The 23,118-nt window shown below is 52.8% G+C and overlaps 1 protein-coding gene and 1 non-coding gene across 11 annotated transcripts; both read left to right on the top strand.

Moving 5' to 3' along the window:
• The first annotated feature begins 1,959 nt into the window (after positions 1 to 1,959).
• On the top strand, positions 1,960 to 22,936 carry FCSK (fucose kinase). 10 transcript variants are annotated; one of them, XM_072818025.1, is made up of 24 exons: positions 2,205 to 2,373; positions 2,767 to 2,855; positions 6,601 to 6,705; positions 8,191 to 8,241; positions 11,577 to 11,702; positions 12,066 to 12,138; positions 12,531 to 12,628; positions 13,021 to 13,101; positions 13,700 to 13,819; positions 13,994 to 14,165; positions 14,502 to 14,614; positions 15,268 to 15,369; positions 15,482 to 15,652; positions 15,983 to 16,047; positions 16,438 to 16,808; positions 17,424 to 17,634; positions 17,811 to 17,977; positions 18,072 to 18,293; positions 18,648 to 18,791; positions 18,926 to 19,045; positions 20,869 to 21,056; positions 21,144 to 21,243; positions 21,749 to 21,972; positions 22,142 to 22,936. In XM_072818025.1, exons 4-24 carry the CDS (start codon positions 8,239 to 8,241, stop codon positions 22,226 to 22,228), a joined length of 2,958 nt encoding a protein of 985 aa, XP_072674126.1. In that variant the 5' UTR covers positions 2,205 to 2,373; positions 2,767 to 2,855; positions 6,601 to 6,705; positions 8,191 to 8,238; the 3' UTR covers positions 22,229 to 22,936. The 10 variants fall into 10 exon arrangements, with proteins under 10 accessions (XP_072674133.1, XP_072674143.1, XP_072674126.1 ...); XM_072818032.1 differs by lacking the exons at positions 2,205 to 2,373; positions 2,767 to 2,855 and adding an exon at positions 1,960 to 2,182; XM_072818034.1 differs by lacking the exon at positions 8,191 to 8,241.
• LOC140631366 (U6 spliceosomal RNA) lies at positions 6,961 to 7,066 on the top strand. The gene has a single exon (XR_012028991.1). It is a non-coding gene; the product is annotated as a U6 spliceosomal RNA (small nuclear RNA).
• Positions 22,937 to 23,118: the final 182 nt, after the last annotated feature.

Here is a 23,118-nt window from a genome sequence, read left to right as displayed (position 1 = left end):
ATGAGGCAATTGGATGCCTCCTCTGGCTAGACACTGTGCTAACCCTTTTGTGTGCATTAGCACATAATCCTCCCAACAAACTGATTAGGCAAATACTATTATCTTCTCATACGAAGAAACTGAGGCTCAGAGCGGTTGAGTGTCTTGCTCACACAGTAAAGTAATAGAAACTAGGTAGCAAAAAAAAAAAGAAAAAGAAACTAGGTAGCATTTGTCTGATTTTCTGATTTCACACCCTTGTGTTTACCCACTATACTCTTAGATTATAGCTTCAGAACTTTTTATTTTTTATTTATTTTTTAAAATTTTATTTATTTATTAATGAGAGAGAGAGAAAGAGAAAGAGAGAGAGAGAGAGAGGCAGAGACAGGCTCCATGCAGGGAGCCCAACGTGGAACTCCATCCCAGGTCTCCAGGATCAGGCCCTGGGCTGAAGGTGGCGCTAAACTGCTGAGCCACCTGGGCCACCCCTGGAACTTTTATTTTTATGAGTCTGTCTACCCCAGACAGTGGGAGCTACATGTTGTTCTGTCTATTGCTGACAGATTGCACCGAGGGCTTCATCTTATTAAACATATTCCTTGAGTATCTTTGGTACTCAGACCAGGGAATTCTAGAGTGACTTTGGAGCTCCCCCCTCAGCATGCCTGCCCTGGGAAGTGGGGTGACTCCTTTGTCTCTCTCTGAGCTCCTTGGTGCACACCGTTGTCCTTGAGCCCCTGCCAAAGCCGTCGTTGTAGGCATCCCTGCCTTCCACTCCACTGCAGAGCGGGGATCTGCATTGCTGAGAACAGCAGCAGTGGGAGACAGCTTATCACTTCCCTGGAGGCTTCCTAGGTTCACAGAAAAAGGACAGGCACTGAAGTGGGGCCAAGTGAAGAGGGGGGAACAACGTCAGGGGGAGAAGACCAAGGGAAGGAGAGAGATTTAGGGGAGGAGGCAGGGTAGTGGGGACTGAGTAGGGAATCGTTGGTTATGCATTCATTTGACAAATCGTTTTAACCACTTACAATGTTCTAGGCACTGTTTTGGGGACTGAGGATACAATCATGGGCAAACCAAAGACCCTGCTTTAATGAAGCAAAGCGAGAAGAAGAATAAAAATAATCCTATTAATGGTTAATATCTTTTGAGCATTTACTACCAGTCAAGAATGGAGCTTATCCTCACAACCATCTCAGGCATTTGATACTATTATTAACCTGTGTTACAGATGGTGACAAGGAGACAGAGTAGCCAAGTGACTGGCTAAGGTTACGTAGAGTTGGAGCAGGGTCCCTCGTCTCCTTTGAGATTGATGCCAAGGCCTCAGGCTCCCTACCCAGACGAGACGGTAGATTTGGAAGGCATACTGTTGCAAGAAAAATCCAAACAATAGCGATGAAACTCAAGTTCTCCTGGCCCATCCCTAGCAATCTCCCTCCTGTTACGGAAACTGTGTCCATACACATTATTTTTGACAGGACCTGCTTCCTCTACAACTTGCCTCCCCCCCTAACGCTGCTCCCTACTGTGTAACACAGTTTTACTTCCTTCTTTCTAATTGCTGCATAGTATTCCATGGCATGGATGTACCCTAGAGAAAAGGTGTTTCCAACTTTTCGGTACAGACAAGGCACAACTTTTCCAAAAGCTCCGCAGATGCCCTTCCGACTGCAGAGCTGGAAAGTTTCTTCCGGAAGCGCCCGACTGATAAAACCCGCGAAAAGCACCAGCCAAACGCCAATCCGGTAGGAGCCGCTTATGATCCGGCAACAGCTGTTATTATTTATTTTACCCCTCAAAGGATTTTAGTTTCCTCCGAGAAAAGCAGCTGCCCCTGGTCCGGGCTGGGGGACCAAACAGACCCTTAAACTTGGAACCTCAAGCGCCTGAAACCGAGGCTGTGTCTTTAAGACGCATTCGTTCCTCTGGGAATTGTAGTTTTGCTGAGCAGCGGAGCCGCCTTCTCGCCTCACCTCCCTTCTCGATCTGAACGCGCACGCCCTTTAGGAAAGCGCGGCCCTCACCAGATCTGGGTACCCCGGCAATAAAGGGCAATAAAGAGCTCGGAGTCAGTGTTTTGGGGGAGAACGAGCCGGGACGGGCGGAGGGGTGAAACTACATTTCCCAGGGTGCGCCGCGAAGGGACGAGCAGCCCCGCGTTAAAGAGCCCGCAGCGCCCAACGCCCGGCGGAGGCTGGTAAGTGTGCCCGGCCGGCCCCCGCTCCGCACGCCCCAGCGCCCCCCACTGTTCTTCGGCCCTGGCTCTCAGACCCGCAGGACCGAGCTGGTCCAGTGGCCTCCGGGTTCCCGCTTCGGGACGAGTGTTCGTGAACTCGCCGGCGCCCCCGGGGTCTCCTGGCTGTAGGGGCGTCGGGAGGGCCTGCCTCGGTGGGTGCAGGTCTGGGACCGGCCAGCGCCGGGGCACCCGGGGGCGCCTGGGCGGAGGGTACGAGCCCCGGGAGCCCCTCACCCCAGGCGCTGCTGACTTTGCTTTGAGGCCACGTCTCTTGCCTCAGTTTACCCCATCTGGGCTCATCAGTTACGCACGAATCTCGATTATAGGACTTCTGTATAAGTTACTAAGTGATTTTACTCCGAGTCAACGTCTGTCTATTTTCCAGAAGGCAAATCAGATCCCTTCATGAGCCTGTTCTTTCTTGTTTGTTTGTTTTTACCTTTAAAGCTCTAAAATGCAAAATCCCCGCCCTACCTCTCTTCAAAAAGTATTTATGAAGAGGTTTTATTATTTTATTCTGTCCCTGGCTCCCCTTCCCTATCCAGTCTTCGAGTGCGGAACATTGGCCCAGCATGTTAAACTTGGCCTCCGTAGATGAAGCGTTCTTGAAAGTGGACAGAATATTGGAATAGAGGTCTGTATTCTCTCTCTCTCTCTCTCTTTTTAAATTTTATTTATTTATCCATGAGAGACACAGACAGATGCAGAGAGAGAGGCAGAGACCCAGGCAGAGGGAGAAGCAGGCTCCACGCAGGGAGCCTGATGTGGGACTGGATCCCGGGTCTCCAGGATCACGCCCTGGGCTGAAGGCAGGTGCTAAACTGCTGAGCCACCCGGAGATCCCGAGGTCTGTATTCTTTTCAAAGTTTTCTGTGAACGTCAGGCGTGACAGAGGGCATAGACTGCAGGAGAGGTGTCTTGTTCCAAGAGGACGGTGAAGAACGTGAACCTTGGTGTTGAACACATTTGGCCCGCCTGTACCAGCTGTATATGACTTTGAGCAGACTAATCTCCTTCAGTTTGTTACCTTATCTGTGTCATTCATGAGTGTGATAAGATCCAATTCCTAGGGCTATTGAAGGAGTCCTGTGAGCTGATTCTGTGGTGTCTTTGGCGTTGGTCCCTGTAAAAAGCCCTTCCTGAGCTTCAGCCACCAGTGTCCTTCCACTTTCTGTGTTGTCATAAAATACCCTTTTGGTTGATCTAGCAAGGCATGCTCCTTGATCCTGGCTTGATTTCCCTAGACCTTCCCTGACTTTTTCATCTTCAGGGGCACTTTTGGCCTGAAGAATGTTCAGAGCCTTCACTCCAATGGACTTCAGGGTCAAGTTGAACTCTCCTGTTCCCTTTCCCTGCTGGAGAGAGCTACCACTCATTGAGCCCCCACTGTGATCCACATCTTTTACGTCTTATTTAATACCAGCAGCAGTCTAGGAGGTTGGTATCTTTGGCTTGCAAGGGTGAGGTAACCTGCTCAGAATCACACAGGGAGAGTCAGTTATGGGAACAGAGCCCCAAGGGCTGATCTCAGCCCACTGCTCTTCTGCCCTAAGTCTCTGGGAGGGTGCAAGTCCAGATTGGCCTGCCCTCTGGCCAAGATCTGTCACCTGTCCATGTCTCCCAGTCACTATGCTGAGACTAAGATGAGGCTTAGATTTTCAGGGTCATTGGACCCTCCTTGCAGCATTTCTTCCTTACTCTCTTTCAGCATCTTTGCTTGGGACCAAATATTACCACCGTTACCTGTATGAAAATCGGAGTGACCCAGGTCCCAGTCTCCTGGCTGCAGCATCCATTAGCCTCTGTAAAGTGGAGACAATAATACTTATCCTGCGGGGGTGTTGTGAGGATGAAAAATCATAGTGTTTTAACTATGGACAGAGTGGTGAGCTCAGTCCCAGTGGCTTTTATCATTAACATTGTCTTCATTTCATTATCACCTTGTATTTGTTTAGGCTTTTATCATAATAGCTAATACACACTGAGCACTGTACATGTATTTACTCCTTTTACTGTTTCCTTGTGCCCACAAAGTAGATAGTGGTTAAGAGAATGGACTCTGGAGAAAAAAATGTCTGGTTCAAATTTGGCTGTGCTACCTGCTGGCTGTGAGACCTTGGGCAAGTTACTTAATCTCTCTGTGCCTCGGTTTCTTAACCTTTGAGGATAAAGGTAGTACTTTGCTGACATGAAGTTAGAGGTTCTTACAATGATTTTTTTCCTTTGAAGGTGGCAAGAGACAATCTGATATTATACTCCGCGCTTTGGTTCAGGTCCTTGGAGAGGCAGAGACCAAGATAGGACTAGACTTGCAAGAGATTTATTGGGGAAAGGGGAAAAAGGGGAGGGAGCTAGAGGAGACAGGGAGAGCTGTCAGGCTGCTGCCTCTGAAGAAGCACCAGAAGAAAGGAAGGGAGGAAGAGAGGGAGGGAGGGAAGGAGTGAAGGAAGGAGGTAGGGTAGGAAGATCTCTGACTGCCTTGCAGTTCTGAGACATTTCTTTTGGGTTGGTGGGGACCCCAGGATTCAAGGTTGCCTGTCAGAGGATCCTCATCTTGCAAGAATGGGTCTGTGTTCATGTCCCTAATGCATGGAGTCATTGATTGGTTGGGAACAGTTGGTGGGAAGTGTGGCCTCCACGTGAACAGGCTGGGGGCATTTGTCAGTTATACTCTGCCATGGGAGGCCTGAGAAGGTTAGGGGTGCTGGAGATCACACAGTGAGTTTGTGGCCAAGCTGGAATTCCTTGAAGCCCCTTTACTGGAAAGGCCAGATGGACATCCTAGAGAATGCCATTTTCCTCAGGTGGCTGGCCAAGGTCTCCAGCTCAGAATTTTCCCTCTGGATTTCCCTCCTGGGCTTAGCAGGAAGCAGAGCAATTTTTGTTAGTGGTAGAGGCTCTCCCCGAAAGCTGGTGGGAGTGTGGGTGTTGCTAAATGGTTGTATCTGTCAGCTCTAACCATAGGCTTAATGGCAGCAGAGTGTGGTATAAAAGGACGTTGCTTCTGTTGGCTCCTAGTGGGAGCGTGGGTTGACTACTGGACACACACTCTGGGCACCCCATCCTCACTCCCCATGCTGAGCTTTGGAAATCAGAGAGAAGAGGTGGGGTTGGGCTGCTTTGGAGGACAGCAGCTGGACCCCTGCCAGAGGTAGATGCCAGCGTACCTTTGAGGACTTGTCCGCAGATGGTCTTAGGGGGTCTCTGGAGTCACATTTGATTTCTCATCTGGTAGGAGAGAAATGTTGAAGGGGATGGGAGAGGGGAAAGCCATAGCTTAGGCCCACTTTCCCCTCACTTGCTCAGAGTGCCCTGGAAGAAGATGTCTGTCCCGTGGGTTGCAGCCCCCTTCTGGCTTGGAGCTTCTGGGAGGGGAGATCCCTTCTGAGGTCCCTGTAGTGGGCGCTGTTGACACCCCTCCACCAGCTGCTCCCTTCTCCAAGGAATTGCCCTTGGCCTCAGGAGCCTGGGAGGTTAGAACCTCCGTCCCTCTCCTCCCCCTAGCTCACAGGCAATAACTGAAGGATGAGGGACACCCTGGATATACACCGGCAGATGTGAAGGCTTATGTTCGCACTAAACCTGCACACAGTTGTTCGAAGCAGCTCTATTCATGATTCCCCAAACCTGGAAATAGCCCAGATGTCCTTTGATGGCTGGATGGACACACAGGCCATGGATACCAGTCCACGCAGTGGGATGCTGCTTGGCCAATAAAGAGAAAGTACTACTAATGTGTGCAGTCAACTTGGGTGAATCTCAAAGGCATTATGTTGAGTGAAAAAGCCAGTCTTAAAACATTATCGTCCAACTGGAGCTATGGAGAGCAGGGTGGTTGTCAGGGGTGAGGGATGGAGGGGGGTGTGCCAAAGGGATAGCATGCAGGAAGTTTTTGTTTTGTTTTGTTTTGGTATGGAAAGTAGTGGTATCCAGGAAACCTGGGTGGCTCAGTGGTTGAGTGTCTGCCTTTGATTCAGGTCATGATCCCAAGGTTCTGGGATCAAGTCCCGCATCAGGCTCCCCACAGGGAGCCTGATTCTCTCTCTGCCTATGTCTCTGCCTTTCTCTCTCTGTCTCTCATGAATAAATACATAAAATCTTAAAAAAAAAAAAAAAGAAAGTAGTGGTGCCCACAAGAATCTATACATGTGAGGGGGTTGGTTTTTTTTTTTTTTAGAGGGGGAGGGAGAGAGGCAGAGGGAAAGAGAGAGAGAGAAAGATCATGACCTGAGCTGAAATCAAGAGTTGGATGCTTAACTGAGCCACCCAGGTGCCCCTATACTTGTGTTAAATTCACAGAACTGTGTACCAGAAAGAATCAATTTTAGGGTAAGGTAATTGTTTTTAAAAGTTCACACACACTTATATCTCTGCTTCAGGGAGCCCCTCTACTTTGAACAGAATGGAGCAGCCGAAGGGGGTCGATTGGACGGTCATCATCCTGACATGCCAGTACAAGGATAGTGTCCACGTCTTCCAGAGAGGTAGGGGACCCTCCCTTCCCACTTTGCCTCTGATGTAGAATCCCCATCAGATACTGATCTGTACCCTTACAGCCCATGAGCCAGGAAGACCTAGGTTCAAGCCCAGATTCTGCTTCTTTCTAGCCATGTGACCTCAATACACATCATGTCATTTCATTAAGACTCAGTTTTTTCATCTGTTAAATGGGACTGGTTGTACTTACCTCATAGAGTTGGGTGAAGATCTAATGAGCTACTCCAAGAAAAGCTAACTAAGTGTTTACTTTGGCAGCACATATGCTGAAATTGGAACCACACAGAGAAGTTAGCATGGCTTCTCTGCAAGGATGACATGCACATTTGTGAAGCATTCTATATTTTTTCACAAATACTGAATCATTATGTTGTGCAGTGGAAAGTAATATAACGTTACATGCCAATTATAACTCAATTAAAAAGAAGCTCCTAAGTCAAAGAAGAGAAAGTAATGACTATCAGTAGATTTGCTCTAGATGCTTTGGAACAGGGTGGGGAGGTTGGGGGCCAGTCCCAGCTTGTGTTCTGACCACAGAGCTGGAAGTGCGACAGAAGCGGGAGCAGATCCCGGCCAGGACACTGTTACTGGCTGTGGAGGACCCTGAGACGCGTGTGGGCAGCGGAGGAGCCACCCTCAATGCCCTGCTGGTGGCTGCCGAACACCTGAGTGCCCGGGCAGGCTTCACCGTGAGTGCTCATGACGTGTTATCCTCTGCCACAGGTCCTGGTCCAAACAGGGATGGGGGCTCAAGACAGATTGTTTCCAGGGTCACCAGCTCTTTGGGCTCCATCACCTGGCCAGTTCAGCTTTTGGTACCAATTTCTGTACCCATAGATTGGACAGACTCATCAGGTGGGGTAGAAGTCAGGGCTGGACTTTCTAGTGCTTTTAGAACATCAGAGCCAGTACCTCAGAATTAGGCTTTCTGGCTTCTCTTGAAAATTTCCGTCTTACTATCCTGGCCTCTCCTTCCCCCATGGCAACTGTTTGCTGGAACTAGAATATGTGCCCTTTGTGTGGGGCACAGGGGTCAGTGTTCCCAGTGGGCCAGGTCCCCCCAACACACAGCCCCTTCGCTCAGTCACCTTGTCCTCATGGCACCCTGGGTGGTCACAGGAATGGACACGCTCTGGTGATGGATGTGGCACTGGCAGGGAAGGACAGCACTGTGTGGTTGCCATGGAGCTGACTTACCGTGAGTCACCCAGCTAGCCTCACATTCTTGCCTATAGCTTCCCCTAAAAAACAGGGACAGAGGAGTGTCCCAGGTGGAGGGCCAGTAGGCTCTTTTATTGAGGAGGGGGCAGGGCTGCCCCTTGCCTGCCTGTGGCCATTGGTCCTGACCTTGTCTTTTCTTCCTTTGGTACCTGAGTGGATTTGTGTTGGGGTATCTCCCTGGACAAGAGGACAATGTCCTTGGGTGCCATCTGCCCAGGATTCTGTCAACAGGGCTCTTCCACTTTTGACAGGTGGTGACATCTGATGTCCTGCACTCCGCCCGGATCCTTATCCTGCACATGGTTAGTAGAGGGCCATGTATGTCTTCAGGGGCCATGCAGAAGGCTGAAACCATTGATCCTTGGGGTTAGATAGGTCTTCTATCTTCGTGTTTGTGCAAGATGCTCATTGTGCAACTCCAGAAGAATCAGAATCAGAATCGATCCAAGGGTCTAGAAATAGGGAGCAGGCTGTATATATGCAGCGCATCCCCCTGGCGGAGTGTAGACAGTGATTTAAAAGTCCAGCTAACTCGGATCCCTGGGTGGCTTAGCGGTTTGGTGCCTGCCTTTGGCCCAGGGCGCAATCCTGGAGCCCCGGGATTGAGTCCTGTGTTGGGTTCCCTCCATGGAGCCTGCTTCTCCCTCTGCCTGTGTCTCTGCCTCTCTTTCTCTATGTCTATCATGAATAAATAAATAAAATCCTAAAAAAAAAAAAAAGTCCAACTAACTCTATGCATTGACCTGGAAAGAGACTTAACAGCTCTGTGACATTGGACAAGTCACTTGATCCTTTCTTTCTAGGTATTAGTTTCATCATCTGTAAAATGAGGTTGGCAACAGTTTCTACTTCATGGGGAAGTGCGGAGACGATCCACGGTAAATGCTTAAACGGGGCCTGGCCTGGCTCACTCTGAACATTCAGGGAATGTTTTCACTGTTTGTTTATTTATTTATTTATCTATTTTTTTAAAAATTTTTTTCTTTTTAAATTTATTTATTCATGATAGTCACACGGAGAGAAAGAGAGAGAGGCAGAGACACAGGCAGAGGGAGAAGCAGGCTCCATGCACCGGGAGCCCCATGTGGGATTTGATCCCGGGTCTCCAGGATCGCGCCCTGGGCCAAAGGCAGGCGCCAAACCGCTGCGCCACCCAGGGATCCCTGTTTTCACTGTTTAGTGGGAAAAGCCAGCCACACAAGTTATATACATTGATCTCAGCTTTTTATTTTATTTTATTTTATTTTATTTTTTTTTTTTTTTAAAGATTTTTATTTATTTATGATAGTCACACAGAGAGAGAGAGGCAGAGACACAGGCAGAGGGAGAAGCAGGCTCCATGCACCGGGAGCCCGACGTGGGATTCGATCCCAGGTCTCCAGGATCACGCCCTGGGCCAAAGGCAGGCGCCAAACCACTGCGCCACCCAGGGATCCCGATCTCAGCTTTTTAATTGGAAACTTTTTGCTAAACTTTCTTCAGCCATTCTTTTTGTTTGTTTAGATTTTTATTTTATTTTTTTAAAGATTCCATTTATTTATTCATGAGAGACACAGAGAGAGGCAGAGACACAGGCAGAGGGAGAAGCAGGCTCCATGCAGGGAACCAGATGCAGGACTCGATTCCAGGACCCCAGGATCATGCCCTGGGCCAAAGGCAGATGCTCAATCACTGAGCCACCCAGGCGTCTGTCTGTCTGTCTGTCTATCTATCTATCTATTTCTTATTTATTTATTTCTTATTTATTTAAAGATTTTATTTATTTGTTCCTGAGAGACACACAAAGAGGCAGAGACATAGGCAGAGGGAGAAGCAGGCTCTCTATGGGAAGTCTGATGCGGGACTCAATCCCAGGATCCTGGAGTCACAATCTGAGCCACAGGCAGATGCTCAACCACTGAGCCACTCAGGTGCCCCGGCTGTATGCTTTGTAAAGAAACTTATATTGGAACAAGGCAAAACCTGTTATTTTACATATTCCCTAAGGCTGGTTTTGACCTGCAATTACCAAGTTGAGTATAACAGAGACTATATATGGCCCCCTAGCCCAAAATACTGTCTGTCCCTTTAAGATCAGTGATTCAGAACAGGAAGTCCTTAACTAGGACTACATATTATGGTGTCTCCTGATCTGACTGGGGCCCCCAAATGTGGGGTGACCTGATCGAGTGGAAGCTGGAGGTGCAGACGGTGAAAGAATTCACTTGAGGTAGAACAAAGGAGATAGAAGTTTACTGAATATACCCCAAGGGAGCAGTGGGATATTGTGCACTGAGCCACCCAGGTGTCTCTAAGATTTATTTATTTATTTTAGAGAGAAAGAGAATGCACATACACACACACATGATCTAGGGAAAGGGCAGAGGGAGAGAATCTTAAGCAGATTCTCTGCTAAGCGTGGAGCCTGATGGGGGCTCGATTTCATGATCCTGAGATCATGACCTGAGCCAAAATCAAGAGTCAGTCACTGAACCACTTAACCAACTGAGCTACTCAGGTACCCCTTGTTTAGATTAAAAAAAAAAAAAAAAAAAAGTAATCTGTATACCCAACAGGGGGCTGTAACTTACAACCTCGAGATCAAGAGTCCCATGCTCTACCAACTGAGCCAACCAGATGCCCTTTTCATTGGAATTTTGGTTAAGATGAGGATAGATCCATGACATGCAAGAAATAATATGGAAAGAAGCCTTTGCAAACTTTGCCCAGATTCCCCCAGTGATGATATTTTTGAGAACTATAGTATAACCACAGCTAGGATATTGAAATTGATTTAATTCCCAATCTTTTCCCTTAGTTTTACTTGTGTGAGTGTGTGTGTGTGTGTGTATTAAGTTATTTTGTCTCCATCTTCTCATAATCTCATTAAAAAGTTAAAGGAAAACCTGCAAGGATATAGCTCAAAATGAAGGCAATGGCTTTTATCTCTGAGGAATTTTCTTCTTGCAGATCTGCATTTTCTAATTTTTCACCATAATCACATAGTCGAAAACATTATAAGAGAAAACACATTTTATTATTATTTTATTATTATTTTTTTATGATAGTCACACACACAGAGAGAGAGAGAGAGGCAGAGACACAGGCAGAGGGAGAAGCAGGCTCCATGCACCGGGAGCCCAACGTGGGATTCGATCCCGGGTCTCCAGGATCGTGCCCTGGGCCAAAGGCAGGTGCCAAACCGCTGCGCCACCCAGGGATCCCACACTTTATTTTATTTTAAGATTTTAAGTAATCTCTATACCCAAAGTGGGACTTGAACTCCACACACACACAAAATCCCAGGATCCAGTCGAATGCTCCACTGACTGAGCCAGCCAGGCACTCCAAGAAAACACATTTAAAAAGTCTAGCTTGGGATTCCTGGGTGGCTCAGCGGTTTGGCGCCTGCCTTTGGCCCAGGGCGGGATCCTGGAGAACCGGGATCGAGTCCCACATCGGACTCCTAGCATGGAGCCTGCTTCTCCCTCTGCCTGTGTCTCTGCCTCTCTCTCTCTCTGTGTGTCTATCATGAATAAATAAATAAAATCTTAAAAAAAAAATAAAAAGTCTAGCTTGATGGCTTCCTGCCTTTGCACAGCTGTCCCCAGGCTCTCTAACCCAAGGGTTCTTTCTCCTGTCCCTGCTCCCTCCCTAGGGCCGGGATTTCCCTTTGGATGACTGTGGCAGGGCCTTCACCTGCCTCCCTGTAGAGAACCCCCAGGCACCAGTGGAGGCTGTCGTCTGCAACCTGGACTGCTTGCTGGACATCATGAGTCATCGGGTAAGGCTGGCGGTGACCATGGGGCCTCATGGCAGAGAGAACCACACCTTTCCCACTGCACCACCAGCTATGTAGTCTGTGTTGGTGCAGACAGGAGGCACCAGGAAGAACAGCTTTGGAGGTACCTGGAGTTAGAGCTTCAGGAAGTTGATCTTGGCCATGTTGGTGGGAAGGTGTGGCCCTCAGAGTAGAGAGAAGGACCAGCCTTGGCACCACAGGGCAGGCGAGGCCCCATTATCTCAGCAGCCAGAGTCCTGGACAGGATGGCCACTGGAGCGCACACAACAAGTCAAGACGGGGTTGTGTGGGAGCAGAGGGAGGGCTGGGCCAGGCCACCAGCGGCATTCTCTCTCTCCTCCACAGCTGGGCCCGGGCTCCCCGCCAGGTGTATGGGTTTGCAGCACCGACATGCTGCTGTCTGTTCCTCTGGACCCAGGTGAGCCTGAGAAGGCTTGGGACTGCCTACCCCAGCCCCAGGCAGACACCTGTCTTCCTTGATCTCCGGGCCTGGCCTGCTGCCCTGCTCAGAAGGGAAGCTGTAGGGTGTGGAGCCTGAAGCCCAGACCCAGAGGCAGGGCTTCCCTTCCGCAACTGGGCTTCTGTCTGCCTGGCTATCGAATGGAGACCCCTAGCCCTGCCCCTTCGGCCCTGCCGGGCTCTGTGGAAGAATTTTGGGAGGGGAGGTATTGTCCTTCTCCCAAATGAATCTCCATTTGGCTTTGAAAACCATATTCCCTTTAGAGGTGTCTGGATGCCACTTGCCCTGAGCTCAACCCCCTTGCCTTGGGTTGGAGCCCTCAGGGAACCGCCTCACTGCCTCAATCACAGGGATCAGCTGGGACAACTTCCGGGGAGCCAGAGTGATTGCCCTTCCAGGGAGCATGGCCTATGCCCAGAACCATGGTGTTTACCTCACCGACTCCCAGGTAGTGTCCCTGGGGCAGCGCTGTGGGCAGCAGGACCATCAGGGTTGGCCTCCTAGTCCTATGCTTGGGGGAGCCTGTCCTCCTGGACTTCCTGGCATGGTCTTGGTTTGGAGGAGTTCCCCTCCAAACAGCCCTTGGGCTCTCTCAGTATTTTGCTAAACAAGAATTGTCCACTGGCCATGTGAACGGTTCTGTTCTTGGGTCCGTGAAGACATTCAAAACCTGCCCTCTACCGTTGGGGGTGGGAGTCTCTGGCGCTCGTGTCCCTGGGAGCACGCTAATACTTGTCAGATTTCTGTCCTTTGTTTTCATTTGGAGCACACCTTACCATGCCCTCCTTGCTGATCCTCTTTTGCTCCTTTCCCTAACTCTGTTTTCTCCCTCCCACATAGGGCTTTGTTTTGGATATTTACTACCAGGGCACGGAGGCAGAGATACAACTGTGTGCCAGGCCGGATGGGCGAGTGCCACTGGTACAGCTACCAGACCCACGCCGGGGGCTTTGGAGACCTTATGGGAAGAGGAAGGGAATATTTGCCTTCCTGCTCAGGGCAGAGATCTGCTCCTTCCAGAAGATTCTGGGGGCAGGCTAGAACCAGAATCTGAGTAAGGTCTAGAACTGGCATTCGGGGGAGCAAGTAGAGCTAGAATCTGAGGAAGGTGTGGCCTTGGAATTCAGGGTCTTGTCTTGAACCAGAAAGGCTAGAACTGGAATGTGAGTAATTTCTGGAATCTGACTTGGGGGATCCTTCTAGACCGAAAGACAAGGATAAGACTACTGGGTCAGGGTTTGGGACTGGACTTGGGGAAGATAGGGAACTATTTCTCGTTCTCTATCTCTAGTTCAGGAAGGCCTGAAAATTGAGGGGGGTCCCAGAACGTGCCTGTCGAGTGATCCCTGAATGGGAGCCACTCCCAGTACACCTGGAGCCTGGGTGCTGGAGTGGCCCAGAGACAGAGCGCTCTGCCTGGTATGGCAGCCAACCTTGCCTAGCTCGTCTGCATGTGCCCTTCCCAGCTCAGGCCCAAGCCTGGCCCCAGTGTCCCCCCAGCTGACCCTGACCTCTCCAGGTCTCCGGGGTTGCCTTCTTCTCTGTGGAGACTGCTGAGCACCTCCTGGCCACCCATGTGAGCCCACCCTTGGATGCCTGTACCTACATGGGCTTCGACTCTGGAGCCCGGCCTGTCCAGGTGACTGGGGGTGTGGGCAGGGGTCCCCTGGCCTTGGACAGAGGCCCTGATGCTGACAGCCTGGTCGTGTGGCCTTCGGCCAGTCCCTTTCCCTCTCTGGATCAGCGTTTCTGGGACTGCCCCAGCTCCACCTAGGAACCTTTCCAATAGCTGTGCTTCCTACCCTTGCCCCAGCTGTCTCTCTTTTTCGACATCCTGCTCTGCATGGCTCAGAATGTGAACAGGGAGGACTTCCTGTCAGGACATCCCCCGGAGATGGGGCAAGGTGACTCAGACATCGCAGGTTATCTGCAGGCTGCCCGGGCTGAGCTGTGGAGGGAGCTTCGCGATCAGCCCCTCACCATGGGTGGGTACTGCCCCTTGGCTCTCTGGGGTGGGGCAACAGGAGTGAGGACCCTAGGAACAGGCAGGCCTAGTGCACGCCAGACAATTCCCCTCTCCCAAACCAGAACCGATAACTCTTCTCTTCTTCCTTTGCCTCATTCCTGGGCTCCAGTTCCAATCTTTCTACTTTCATGCCATATGACTTGGACAGTGGCTGAGCCTCTGGATCTCAACTTCCCCACTGGCACAATGGGCTCATTGGCATTCCTAAAAAAAAAGAATGTGTTCTGGTGGGAGGTGGCCTGGCGGCAGAGCTGCAACAAGCATGGGGTTGGGGTCAGTTCTTGTATCTTTACAGCTTACGTCCCTGATGGCAGCTACAGCTACATGACCAGCTCAGCCAGTGAGTTCCTGTATAGCCTCACGTTCCCAGGGGCTCCCAGTGCGCAGGTAGTGCACTCCCAGGTGGAGGTAAGACCTGCCTGGAGGGAGGTGCACCTGCCGGGTGCCTGCAGACAGGTGGGGCAGGGCTTCAGGAAAGGGAAAGAAAAGCCCATGCTTGGAACAGACCACCTAGGAGTGTAGGCATCGTTATTTTTGTTCACATGAGGGAGGCTCAGGAGCCTCAGCGAGAGGTGAGGTGGCTTGCCTGAAGTCACAGCCGATAGGTGGCCAAGTCAGAACTCTACCTCCAGGTCTGCCTGACTGAGAAACTGGAGAAGACGCCCTCCACACTTTCTGCAGGGTCTGCCTGGGGAGACAGCACATGTGGGGTGATGGGCTGAGGAGGGGGTAGGGCGAGTTCGTAGGTGGCCCTCGGGGTGGCAGGGATGGGGGTGGTTGGATGGGTTGGAGAGGATTTCTGGGAGAGCCGTCAGCTGCTGGGACCTCCGTTACTGAGCGCAGACTCGCTCTGGAGGAGAACGTGGGCAGAGCGTGCCGGTGGGGGAGCAGCATGAACAAGGTGGGATGGGAGTTGGCGTGAGGTCGGGCCAGGGCAGAGGGATCTGGCTGGTCATCAGGCTCGGGGAGCTGCAGAAATTCGGGCTGGGGCCTTCCTTGGATGCGGAGGGTTGGGCAGCCCTGGGCCCTGGCCCCTCACGACCTCCTCCCTGGCTTCACAGGAGCCGCAGCTCCTGGGGGCCGAGAGCTCCGTGGTCAGCTGCCTGCTGGAGGGCCCTGTCCAGCTGGGTCCTGGGAGTGTCCTGCAGCACTGCCACCTTCAGGTGAGGCCCGAGAGCAGGGCCAGAGGGAGGGCAGGCTACAGGGGCCGGGGCCTGTGTGTGTTGGCGGGGGTACTAAGAGCCATGCTAGGATGCCTGCCTTTTCTTCTCCCAGGGCCCTGTTCACATTGGCACCGGCTGCTTGGTGAGTGGCCTCGATGCGGCCCAGTGTGAGGCACTGCATGGCTTGGAGCTGCACGACCTCGTCTTGCAGGGACATCATGTGCGGCTGCATGGCGCTCCCAGCCGAGTCTTCACGGTCTTTGGCCGTCTGGACAGCTGGGAGGTAGGTGTCCACCTGACCTCCCTCCTTGTTTGCTCTGTGTGGCGGGCTGGGTGGGGATTTTTATGCCCATGTTGCAGGCCAGACACAGGTTCAGAGAGGGTGTTGACTGCCTTGGACTGCAGAGCCAGGTATGGGGGATTGGGCCTAGAGGTAGGATACCGCTCCGGGTTCCTGAACTGGGCAGGCGCAGTGAGCCTCCAGGGCTTGATGCGGTGTTTCAGAACTTGCTCGTGTATGTGCCCATCTCCCTTCCTGTCCCCTCTGGCCTTCATGTCCATAACCCCCTTCTGTGGCCCCGGGAACCCTGACTGCCTCCTCCTCTTCCCCCAGAGACGGGGCATAGGAACGTATCTCAACATGTCCTGGAGTGAATTCTTCCAGAAGACAGGTGTTCGGTAAGGCGGATGGTCCCGCTGGGCCTCCGTGGGCTGAGGCAGCCAGGGTGGCTGCTTCCCTGAGGCTCATCCCTGCCCTTGTTCCTGCCCCAGAGCAGCACCTGGCCCCCCAACCATCCCTGGGCCTGGGGTTGTTTTGGGCAGCCTCATTTGCCCCAGCACCTTCCTGGGCAACTCCAAATTCCCACCCAGGATTGGGGATTTTGTTCACTGGTCTGGGAAAGGAGGCAAGGCAGCTGGGCCTCCATCTCTGAATTGTCCACTTGGGCTGCCTTAGAGGAATCTGTCCTGCCCCCATGAATGAGTCAACTCCCAGCTGATAGGCGGTCAGAGCTTGGTGACCAGAGCTTGCCCTTGCTTCTGCCCTAATGTGCCTTTTCCCCACATCAGATCCTGGGATCTGTGGGATCCAGACACGCCCCCTGCAGAGCGTTCCCTTCTTGGTGCCCGCCTCTTTCCCGTGCTCCACCCCTCGAGGACCCTGGGACCCCAGGACATGCTGTGGATGCTGGATCCCCAGGAGGATGGGGGCAAGGCCCTGCGGGCCTGGCGAGCCTGTTGGCGTCTGTCGTGGGAGCAGCTGCAGCCATGCCTGGACCGGGCTGCCACACTGGCCTTCCGCCGGGACCTGTTCTTCCGCCAGGCCCTGCTTAAGGCGAGGCATGTGCTGGAGGCCCGGCAGGATCTCAGCCTGCGCCCGCTGATCCGGGCTGCTGTCCGAGAGGGCTGTCCCAGGCCCCTGCTGGCCACGCTGGACCAGGGTGAGTGTGCTGGAAAGCCAGTCCCAGTGTCACCTGCCCTACTTGCCCTCTGGGTCATTAATCTGAGGGTACTAGGGAGCCATGAGACTTTAACGCAGGGGAGAGGTACAGTGGAGCGTACTCATAACTTTCTGGGAAGTTTCATCCCTGTCAGTGGGGGGTTTGATGAGAGGCTGAGGCCTAGGGCTGAGCCCTGGGGTCCTATGAGCATCAGCAAACCCTGCGTGTTTTGCAGTGGGCTGGAATGTGGCTGGCTGGATCTGGGGGTCCAGGCACACTGGCGGGGGGCTCAGCCTTAGCCTCATGGCTAAGCCACTTAAGTTGGTGGGTGGTGGGGCTGAGACTAAACCCAGGTGGTTTGATCCTGGAGCCTGAGCTCGTAACAACTATGGACATCTGGGTGAGGGGTGAAGAGGCACATCTGGGATGGGGCTGATGAGAAGACAGTTTCCACACAGAGAAGTGAGGAACATTCATAGGCAAAGGATACATCTTGGGCAAAGGTGAAGAGATGTGAGGGACCTGGAGTGTTTAGGGATTGCCGAGTAGTCTTCTGGGGGCGGAGGACTCTGGGGGCAAGCTCCTTCCCCCACCAGGTGACACCTGGTGTCTCAGTTGCAGCTGCTGCAGGAGACCCTGGTGTGGCAGCCCGGGCTCTGGCCTGTGTGGCGGATGTCCTGGGCTGCATGGCAGAGGGCCAAGGGGGCTTACGGAGTGGGCCAGCTGCCAACCCTGAGTGGATGCGGCCCTTCTCATACCTGGAGTGTGGGAACCTGGCTGGGGGTGTGCAGGCGCTTGCCCAGGAGCGGGACAAGTGGCTGAGCAGGTGGGTGCTAATGATCTTGAAACCTTTGGAGAAGTCCCTGGCCATCTCTGGAGGTAGAAACCCACAGAGGTAGGGTGTTCTACCCAGGGTTACCCAGGGCAGTCAGGTCCCCAGACCCAGGCAGTCCACCCCCAGCTTGGGGCTCCAGTCACCGTCTCTCCCTTCCCTCTTGGCAGGCCAGCCCTGCTTGTGCGAGCTGCCCGCCACTACGAGGGAGCTGGGCAGATTCTGATCCGCCAGGCTGTGATGTCAGCCCAGAACTTTGTCTCCACGGAGCCAGTAGAGCTGCCAGCACCTGGGCAATGGGTGGTGGCTGAGTGCCCGGCTCGTGTGGATTTCTCTGGTGAGCCCCTTGTCAGGGCTGGGGGTGAGGACAGCCACCCCAGAGCTGGGCTGGCAGCTCTTGTGACCAACTTGGTCTTGTCGAATTGCCGAAGGTGGCTGGAGTGACACGCCACCCCTCGCCTATGAGCTTGGTGGGGCAGTACTGGGTTTGGCTGTACGAGTGGATGGCCGTAGGCCCATCGGGGCCAGGGCACGCCGCATCCCAGAGCCTGAGCTGTGGCTGGCAGTGGGGCCTCGGCAGGACAAGATGGCCATGAAGATCGTGTGCTGGAGCCTAGATGACCTGCAGGATTACTGCCAGCCTCATGCCCCAGGTCAGGGCACTTGTGACATCTACAGGTGGGGATGGCACTCATAGCCAGCTGAGGGATGGGGGCAGAACCTTGAAGGCCCTGCAGGCCACAGAGGCTTGGCCTGAGGGTGAGCCAGTCTGGTGGAGGAGCCCTGAAGTCATCCTGCCTAGGTGCATACTGGCCCGGGAGGTAGGTCTGGGCACATCTGCCTCTGCTGGGAGACCAGAGGCCCTTTTATGGCCTAGAGATGGGGCCTACAATACTGCTGGGCTTTTGTCCCCTAGTGAGCCTCATGTTGGGCGGGCAATCGTGGAAGTAGCTTATGGTATTTGCTTCTGCCGTTGGAGACCAAATTCCTTGCTGGTCCTTCTGCAGGGGCTCTGCTGAAGGCAGCCTTCATCTGTGCGGGGATTGTGCATGTCGGCTCCAAGCTTTCGCTGAGAGAGCAGCTGCTGCATACCTTCGGGGGTGGCTTCGAGCTGCACACCTGGTCTGAGCTGCCCCATGGCTCTGGTCTTGGTGAGCAGGCCCTGTCTCCCCGCTGTCCAAAGCGCATCCCCTCCCTGGCCTCTGCCCAGCAGAGGGAGTGGGTAGGGCAGGACTGGGCTAGGCAGAGCTGGTTCATGGCTGGCACCTTCCTCTGCACCCTGCAGGCACAAGCAGCATCCTGGCAGGCACAGCCCTGGCTGCCTTGCAGAGGGCCGCGGGCCGGCTCATGGGCACAGAGGCCCTGATCCATGCAGTGCTCCACCTGGAACAGGTGCTCACCACAGGTACAAGATTGCCCTGGGGCAGGAGGGAGGTCATGGGTATTTTCCTAGGGCCCTCCAGGGGCTCCCTGGACTTGCAGACAGCCACATAAGTGTACTACTCCTTAAATTGGTTAGAACGTCTTCCTTACCAATCTGATCCCTTCTGGTGGTTTTCAACTTGAAATGTTTCTACCTACAAGGGCTTGATGCTTTAGGAGCCCCTATTAAGTGCTAGACTCTGTGCTGCACCTTTCATGTGTCTTGTTAGGTACCCATTATGCCAGGTGCTGTTCCTCATTCTTTCCCCACCTAGGACTGTCCCTCAGTATGGGGCTGGGCAAAGGTGGGTTTGGGATAGGGGACAGAACTTTTAGCTTGCCTTCTGGCAACTTGCCCGTCCCATGGGCTGTGGTCATTTGTGCCCTCCACTACCATATGGAGCAGGGCACAGAGAGCCAGTACATGGCTGGGATCATGATGGAACGTTACTAACACCTTCCTCCTCCACGCCATCATGGTCCCTTGGAATCCATGCACGAGGGAGAGCAGCTAGAGGTTTGTCTGACTCCAGATCATATGGCACTCTGGGCACTTCAGGATGCAGGGCCTCACCTGCATGATGCCAAGAGGGAAGCTGCTGCAAAAGACCAATAGACACCTGACTTTGGTATCTCCTCCAGGCACTCTGTAGCCCAGCCTCCTCCTTTCGTTGCCATGATTCACACCCCAGAATGCGTAGTCATTAGCAAAAGGGGCAGCCTTTTCACTTTCCTTCTGAGGCATACTATTCAAAGCCTTCAATTTGGTCAATTGACAACAAGTTATTAAGTATCCACTCAGTGTTGGGCCCTGAGGATAAAATGAGCAACAACAGGGTCCTTGCCCTCAGAAGTCTATAGTCTATTGGAGACAGATCTTAATCAATAACCACTCAAATGAATGTATAATTACAAGCTGTGCTAAGTGCTCTGAAGGAGAAGGGTGCTGGTAAGTTCTTGACATTTGGGGCCCGACACCAACCACCAGGTTTTGGCTGTAAAGTTCCAGATGCCTCCTGCCATTGGCATTTTGTACCTGCAGGCCCTTCCCCAGGTACGAAAGGCCTATCCCAGAATTATCTCAGGTAGTGTCACTTTTTTTTTTTTTTTTTTTATTTTTATTTATTTATGATAGTCACACACAGAGAGAGAGAGAGAGAGAGAGAGAGAGAGGCAGAGACCCAGGCAGAGGGAGAAGCAGGCTCCATGCACCGGGAGCCCGACGTGGGATTCGATCCCGGGTCTCCAGGATCGCGCCCTGGGCCAAAGGCAGGCGCCAAACCGCTGCGCCACCCAGGGATCCCCCTGGGTAGTGTCACTTTTATGTAGCTGCAAGAGGAAAAGAGATCCAAACCTTTCATTGCTAAAGCAAGATGTGAACAAGCTCTTTCAAGTTTAACAAGAGGTGCTGAAAGGCTGATTTCTAACATCAGTACCCTTTATTAGAAAAGACAGGGTGCAGAGGCCTGTTAGGCTGCAGGGAAAGTCCTATGTCATCTCTCCTTGAGGGGAGAAGTTTACTGTTAGGTCTCATCCTTTGATGTGGTTTACCCCAATTCCATTTACACACTGGGTCTGCAACAAAACTCAGGTCTTGTGAATTCCACTTGGCTTGAGAGTGAAACCCTTTCCCTGTGCTGGGCTGGTCCCGTTCCCTGGTCTGGGGGCAGAAGCTGCATAGCTCACCTGGCCCAGCCTGAGTGGGGTTAGCTGTCTTCCTATGCTGGTCCCTGCCAGGGGTGCAAGGCTGGGAGCCAGAAGATGAGCCAGATAGGCTCCAAAAGTGATGGGACCTTGGGCTTGCAGGAGGTGGCTGGCAGGACCAAGTGGGTGGTCTAATGCCTGGCATCAAGGTGGGGCGCTCTCGGGCTCAGCTGCCACTGAAGGTGGAGGTGGAAGAGATCACTGTGCCTGAGGGCTTTGTCCAGAAGCTCAATGACCACCTGCTCCTGGTGTACACTGGCAAGACCCGGCTGGCACGGAATCTGCTGCAGGTGAGCCCTGGCCCTAGGGGTAAGGAGGCAGGCAGCTGGCTCAGGTGGGCCCAGATCCCTACTGCATCCCTCCTGCCCCATCTGCAGGATGTGCTGAGGAGCTGGTATGCCCGGCTGCCTGCCGTCGTGCAGAATGCCCACAGCCTGGTACGGCACACGGAGGAATGTGCTGAAGCCTTCCGCCAAGGTGAGGTGCTTTTTGCCTGGGTCTCAGGGCACTAGGAGTACCTTGTGGTGTGTGGGCCTGAGGCCAGGAACTTTTGCAGGCTTTGCATAGGCTTCATGTATGAGGCCCCTGGGGGCAGAAGCCTACTGTCTTGTCCTCTGCAGGGTCTTACACTTATGTAGGGGCCATATCTTAGGATAACACATGCATCAGGAGGAAGGCCTCCAGCCCCACCTACCAGGCAGCAGCCTGGGGAGGAGGCTCATCCCCATTGCTGAGCTCCAGTCAGCTGATCAGGGTTCCATGTGTGTGGCTACAGTTGACTCAATACTGTACAGGGCACCATGCCGGCTGCTATATGCACTTTAGTCCTCGAACAACCCTGTTTTCAACCAGTACTGGGTCTAGGTTTTTAATCATGAAACTGGTTACATAGTGCCTATTGGCACCTCATTCAGTCTACAAATGGGTGTTGAATGAATATCCTGGTTCATGCATGCCGCTCCCCTCTCTGCCCCCTTCTCAGGGAGCCTGCCTCTGCTGGGCCAGTGCCTGACCACATACTGGGAGCAAAAGAAGCTCATGGCTCCAGGTTGTGAGCCCCTGGCTGTACGGCGTATGATGGATGTCCTGGCTCCCCATGTGCATGGCCAGAGCCTGGCAGGGGCAGGTGGCGGGGGTTTTCTCTATCTGTTGACCAAGGAGCCACGGCAAAAGGAGACTCTGGAGGCTGTCCTGGCCAAGACTGAGGTACCTGATGGTGTTGGGGGTGTGGTAGAGGACAGGAGCCCTCACTGTAGCCCACCACTAACCAGGGACTACAGGGCAAGTCCCCCTCACCACATTGCAGCATGTGGTTTGTGGCCTGATTCTTGCCTGGAGCCTCCTGTCCTCTAAACACCTTCTCTTTTGGTCCCAGGGCCTTGGGAACTACAGTGTACACCTTGTGGAAGTGGACACTCAGGGCCTGAGCCTGCAGCTGCTGGGGGATGAGACCTCAACCTGATGTTCCTTCCCAGAAATCTTATCCCTCTGTAAGAGGAGAAAACCTGGAGCTACAGTGGCCCCACCTTTTCTTCCCCCAAGGGAGTGTCTGTCAGCCTTCTACTCTTTACCTACCCTTTTGTGAATCTGCTCCCAAAGGAAGCCAGCCAACGTGAGTTTGGTCACAACCTTTTCTGGAGCTTGGTGAAACAGATGGTGCCTGGGAATAGGACTGTGATCTCCTGGTTGACCATGGCCTAGGTGAGGCCTCTGCTCCATCTGGACATAGGAAAGTCCTAAGCTCAGTGTCCCATGTAGCCTTTACAAATCCATGGCCCACCTTGGGCTTTGGCCTCCTCATTCTCCATAAGGGCCCAAAGAAGGAGTGGCAACCTGCTTTAGCAGATGGCTGGGGTCCCTTGATAAGGCCAACCCTGAAGAAGCTCATTGAGGCATTTCCTGTGGCCTTCCTTAGAGGTCAGGCTTCTGTTTGAGAAGAGTTATCCTGTTCAACACTCAGTCCTAGGATGACTTGATGGGGGAGTGGGAACAGGGGTAGGGGCTCATACTCCTTGTTTGTGGCCATGAGCCAATGCGGTCTTACAGCGAGTCACTGCTAATAGAGGCCTTAACCATTAGAACTACAGACTATGCCACATGACCCAGTGCCTATGGGTAGTTGGTTCTCAGGATTGCAACCTTCTTGGAATAAATTTGCTCTGCCCTTCCAGGTTGTTTTCATAAAGCTTTTTTTTTGTTCCTACCAGGAGTCATTCCCACTTGCCTTGGCACTGTGGGAAACTCCTCCTGATGATCCAGCTTCTCATGCTAAGGGCCCAAGAGGGGGATGAGGATCCAGGATTAGATGAGGTTGAGGTACCTTTCATGTGGGTCCTGACGGTGGCTGTACAC

This window comes from Canis lupus, chromosome 3, assembly GCF_048164855.1.
Source record: "Canis lupus baileyi chromosome 3, mCanLup2.hap1, whole genome shotgun sequence".
NCBI lineage: Eukaryota > Metazoa > Chordata > Mammalia > Carnivora > Canidae > Canis > Canis lupus.
Note: the sequence above shows the minus strand (reverse complement) of the source record. Positions and strands in the feature narration are given on the sequence as shown.

Coding starts and splice junctions, on each gene's coding strand:
- FCSK (XM_072817987.1), top strand. CDS start 6,624: ATGGAGCAGCCGAAGGGGGTCGATTGGACGGTCATCATCCTGACATGC. Junction 6,706..7,255: donor TGTCCACGTCTTCCAGAGAG/GTAGGGGACCCT, acceptor TTCTGACCACAG/AGCTGGAAGTGCGACAGAAG. Junction 18,792..18,925: donor GCCCCATGGCTCTGGTCTTG/GTGAGCAGGCCC, acceptor TGCACCCTGCAG/GCACAAGCAGCATCCTGGCA.